The 4,535-nt window shown below is 40.7% G+C and overlaps 1 protein-coding gene across 11 annotated transcripts in view; it reads right to left on the reverse strand.

The window, feature by feature from the left end:
• Positions 1–807: 807 nt before the first annotated feature.
• LOC308296326 (histone-lysine N-methyltransferase SETDB1-A-like) overlaps positions 808–4,535 on the reverse strand; it is a 28,583-nt gene continuing 24,855 nt past the window's right edge. For 10 of the 11 annotated variants that reach the window (XM_080739562.1, XM_080739565.1, XM_080739560.1 and 7 more), the window contains 4 exons: positions 3,091–3,222; positions 2,388–2,577; positions 2,199–2,282; positions 808–1,599 (listed from right to left, as the gene is read on the reverse strand). In XM_080739562.1, coding sequence (XP_080595688.1) covers positions 1,479–1,599; positions 2,199–2,282; positions 2,388–2,577; positions 3,091–3,222 — 527 coding nt within the window. In that variant the 3' untranslated portion in view covers positions 808–1,478. Of the gene's footprint in view, positions 1,600–2,198; positions 2,288–2,387; positions 2,578–3,090; positions 3,223–4,535 lie in introns of all 11 variants that reach the window. The other variant, XM_080739561.1, reaches the window with a different exon arrangement.

Consider the following 4,535-nt stretch of genomic DNA (forward strand, 5'->3'; position numbering starts at 1 on the left):
TATGGGTTCTTCACAGATTCACAAGTGATGCAGTTCTTATTAATAAGTCTAGCTTTAACTGTATTTACATTTATTTACACGTGTTGTCCATTTAAATGGTGTAGTCTGTATTGATGTACTATACCGTATAACCTTGACCTACTACTCACACATAGACATTAGGCACATAAGACTGTATGTATGCCCTGGTCTTTTAAACTTACGTCAGGGCATAAAGATGCTAGGTTTGATCTTCACTATCCTAGTTACTTTGTGTCACTTAACCCATTTATACCTAGAATTATTGAATGCTTTAACTATTGAAAAATAGCAGATATAAAAGCTCACAGCGCGGCACCGAGTGCCGTGCTGGGAGCTTGTAGATCTGCTATTTTTTGATCTGCTATATTCTTTTGCAAGTCTTTGAACATATCTATTTAAAAGCGAACATTTGTAACTCAATTTTGGGGGTCCTTGACATGAAAAAGTTTGAGAACCACTGATTCAGAAGAAGGATTTAGAAGTCTGGTCAAAGATCGAGTCAAAGATATTCAAAGACTTGCACACATTTTCAAGATATATAGCAATAGCAGATCTACAAGCTCGCAGCGCGGCACTCGGTGCCGCGCTGTGAGCTTGTATATCTGCTGTTTTTCAATAGTTAAAGCATACAATTATGGTTAAAGTGGTCTAAATCTAACACGACTCTGGTTACCCTGTTGTTGACTAGGGTTTATGCCACTCTGCTCTTATACATCATACATGTGAACAAATAGCGCTAATGCAAAGGACCCCAACAAACCCAGTGTGCATCTTTTTCTAAAGAACAATTGTGTTTAAGTAATTAAAGTAACATCAATCTTTTAATGCTCAGTATAATCATCAGGTACATAGTACATACTCAAAACTGTGGGGAGGGTACATGTCTGTAGATGACCAGAAATTGCCACATAATCGCAATGTGCCCTGGATGATTTCCGGCTGGAACAAAAGGAGGGGGGGGGGGGGGGGGGGGGGAATAGGGCTTCCAAACAGGTCCTCAGATATAACAATGAAAAAGACTGGAATCCACTAGATGCAAAAACTGAACCACTATTTATTTATTTATATCGCCTTTTTGGCAACTATTCATGTACATTTATATTTGCATGCATGATATAAATACATGTTACAAGAATGAACCCGACCTAAAACGCAAAGCTGCAATCCGCAACTTTGTTGACCTTGGAAATGAAACCTGGTCCCCTGTGTGAGCGCTGAAATTCCAGCCTGTTTGGCAATAACTTGGAATTTGCATTTTGAGTTTCATTCAATACCTCTTGTCAACCAGTGCAGTGCTGGTCCTCAAAGAAAGGAGCAGGTAGACCAAAAACAACCACAGCAGTTGTACTCTAAAAACATTTTATGGATTGCAGGATTTAAAGGATAGCTCCAACAGTATAAAACAACTTTTAACCTTTGCATCTAGTGGCTTTCAATATTCTAAATTGTTACACTGACTACAGTGATTCCTGGCAGTTCTCAGAACCACAGTGACATTGGACAGTTTTCTGGAGATTCTCCAAGCATCCTACTGTAGATCTGTAGTTCCAGGTCAACTCTGTGCCAGATTTGATGAGCCTGAGACAAAACATGAGGAGAGAGGGACACGTGTCAACCAGTAAGTAACTAAAAAGTTCTTCAATAAATCACAATGTATGCTTATGCTTAGAGGTGGGCGATATGGTGATAATTATCGTTGAGACGATACAATGTCTCCATGATATGCCTTTTCAGAGGTATCGTATATATTGTGATAAAATTGAGGGAGCCTTGTAAAACATCCTGTTGAATTGTTAATACAGAGATTCATTGCAGAATTCAATTTAAACCTGTATTTTGGTCTAAATCATCACTTTAAAATGTCAAGGTCTCCACTTACCTCCGACAGTATACAAATGAAACCAAATGGACCCGTAAGGGTCCATTTGTATAATGTCAGAGTTACATACTTGTAAAGTTCAATTTAGACCTCCTAAAAGGAACACAGAGAGTCTAGTTTTTGTCAAATAACTTGAAAAATAACCATAAAACCAACGTGTGATAAAATTGAGTATCGTGATACAGCTCAGGAAAATAATGTGATATTGTATTTTTCCATATCGCCCACCCCTACTTATGCTGTGTTGGTGCAAAAGCATCCAGACAATCTTCTCAGACGGTGACAGGTAGACACTTACTTGCTGGTGAAAAACGCCATCCAGGGAAACCTAAGGTCATGCGTGTCCACAAAGACATTCTGGACAAACATGTTGGGGTCACAGCTGTGCTGTAAGAGAGAGAGAGGAAATGCCTGGCCATTCAGTATGTGGTCATATTAATTTAAATTCTGTGCACTGCACGGGTGAAAAGTGTCAATCAGGACTCACGTTGAAATAGCGCGCCACATTCCCTTCCACACCAGCATCGATGACGTAGCACTGGTCTTCCCATCAAACAATTGCCTGGTCATGATCGTGGTAACAGGAGTAGTTGACTTGTCCTTTGCGGTAGAGTCAGCCCCGGAGGCCTCTTTAGTAGAGCGAGATCTTTTTGCAGGGCCTACTGTCTTTTCGCGGTCTATGAGAAATATAAAAACATCAGCATTTCAGTCTGATCCAGGTCTTATTATGGTAAAATAACTGTTAAGTTCTAATGTTCTACAAAAGGAAGACGAACCTGGTGTCCCACACATTCAATTAGCCCTGGCCACAACTACCTTTAGCAACCATAAAGCGGCAGGAGCGATTGTGAAATTAGTTTAATGAATAGTGGAAGGATATATGCATATTATAAACAGCATGCTGCTAGTATTTCCCTCTACACTAAATGTCTTCACCGTAAAACGTAAATAGTCAACATAACGCACTGTGAGCTTGTAGATCTGCCTGTGTTCACCAAATGTTTGCCCCAAAATAGGGATGCTAGGGTTCAAGTGGCTAATGTAGGTAGTGAGCAGAAAATGGCTGTGATTCAAGATTCTTAACACAAATCTACCATTATCATACAAACAATGCCCATGTGCCCTAATAAAAACAGTACAAATGGCTTGTCCAGTCGAAGAAGGGAAACCATCAGGTCTGTACAGTGTACCTGACTCGCTATCTGAACAGTAGGCTTCGGTCTCGTAATCCTCCTTGTGAACCTCAGCCCCTTCTATGTGGTTCATCTTAACACAGTATTCTTGGTTATACGTCTTCGCCTGCCCACTCTTCTGAATTCTACCTAGAGAGAGAGAGGAGGGGAGAGAGAGTGTGGGAGAGTACTTGAGTAACATTGTCCAGTACGATGGAAAAACTATTAATGACAGTAGATATATGATGTGTTGCACCGAGAGAACATTCCATTCTGTTGAAGCCACTGCAGCATGGTCATTAACAATTTCTATGCATTTGATGCATCACCTTCGTTGTCCTTTCTTTATGGTAAGGCGCTCTGGATTAAGAGCGTCTACCAAATGCCTAAACTGTCAATTGTATAGGCATAATGGGACTATGGGAGTCTGTGACAAAGACAACGACTACAGCCCACTAATCAGTGTTGCAAGTTCAAGAATACCACAGGTTTCACTCTGGAGTTATGGTAGTTGATGTAAAATCAACTACCAATTATTTCAATACTGTGACAAGAGGGGAGGTGTAGGTCCTGATCAGGTAGCAAAGATATACCCAGCGATTCTCTGGCAAACAGCACAGGAACAGTTGGTGAATACCGACTCATAAGAGCTGCTGCCGTGTTACACGGAAGCAGGATTGTGACTGTGGCATTAACTCTTTTACATTCCATTTAAAAGAGTTTTCATGAGACTTTTTTTTCCCAAAGTGAGCATGTGTACCAAAACCCAGCCAGTCACATAGTGTTCTTCTTGATTTTGTTTCATAGTTCATAGTTATATTTTGGAAAAGATATACTCTATACGAGTGGTTCTCAACCTGTAGGACAGGACCCCCAGGGGGGTCCCTAAATTATTTTGGGGGGTCCCCAGATGATTAACTTAATGTGCAACATTGTTTTCTCTATCAACAGTAAACAAACCAACATAACATTATCTGCACATTTCTAAAGTGACAAGGACTTTTTAATACCTCTAAAATGACAAACTAAGGCCAATTGTCAAATACTAGAGGTTCGCGGCCTTCGGCCGCTCACATCTAGAGTCCACGCCCGCTTCTTTACTAAAAAACGTTTTTTTTTTTCAAAAAAAAAAAAGTTTTTGAAAAAAAAAAAAAAAGTAAAAAAAAAAAAAAAAAATGTTGTGCCGCAGCGCACGTTTCCGGTCGGACATATTTGACCGCCGGACGCACTGGAGAGAAGTGACTGGCTGTGTCCGAAATGCAGAACACGTTCCCTACTCCCTAACCCTAAACGAGGGATCCAGATGTAGTGTACTACAGTAGTGAACAAATCAGCGCATTTCGGACACTACTCCGTCTCCATCTGGTTGCGTCATGGCTGTCGCACAGTTAAAACGCTCTACTTGGAGGCTTTTGGAGCAATAAATAATAGCCGATCTACAAGCTCTCAACGGGGGGCGAAGC

This window comes from Nannobrachium achirus, assembly GCF_963921795.1.
Source record: "Nannobrachium achirus genome assembly, chromosome: 12".
Classification (NCBI taxonomy): domain Eukaryota; kingdom Metazoa; phylum Chordata; class Actinopteri; order Myctophiformes; family Myctophidae; genus Nannobrachium; species Nannobrachium achirus.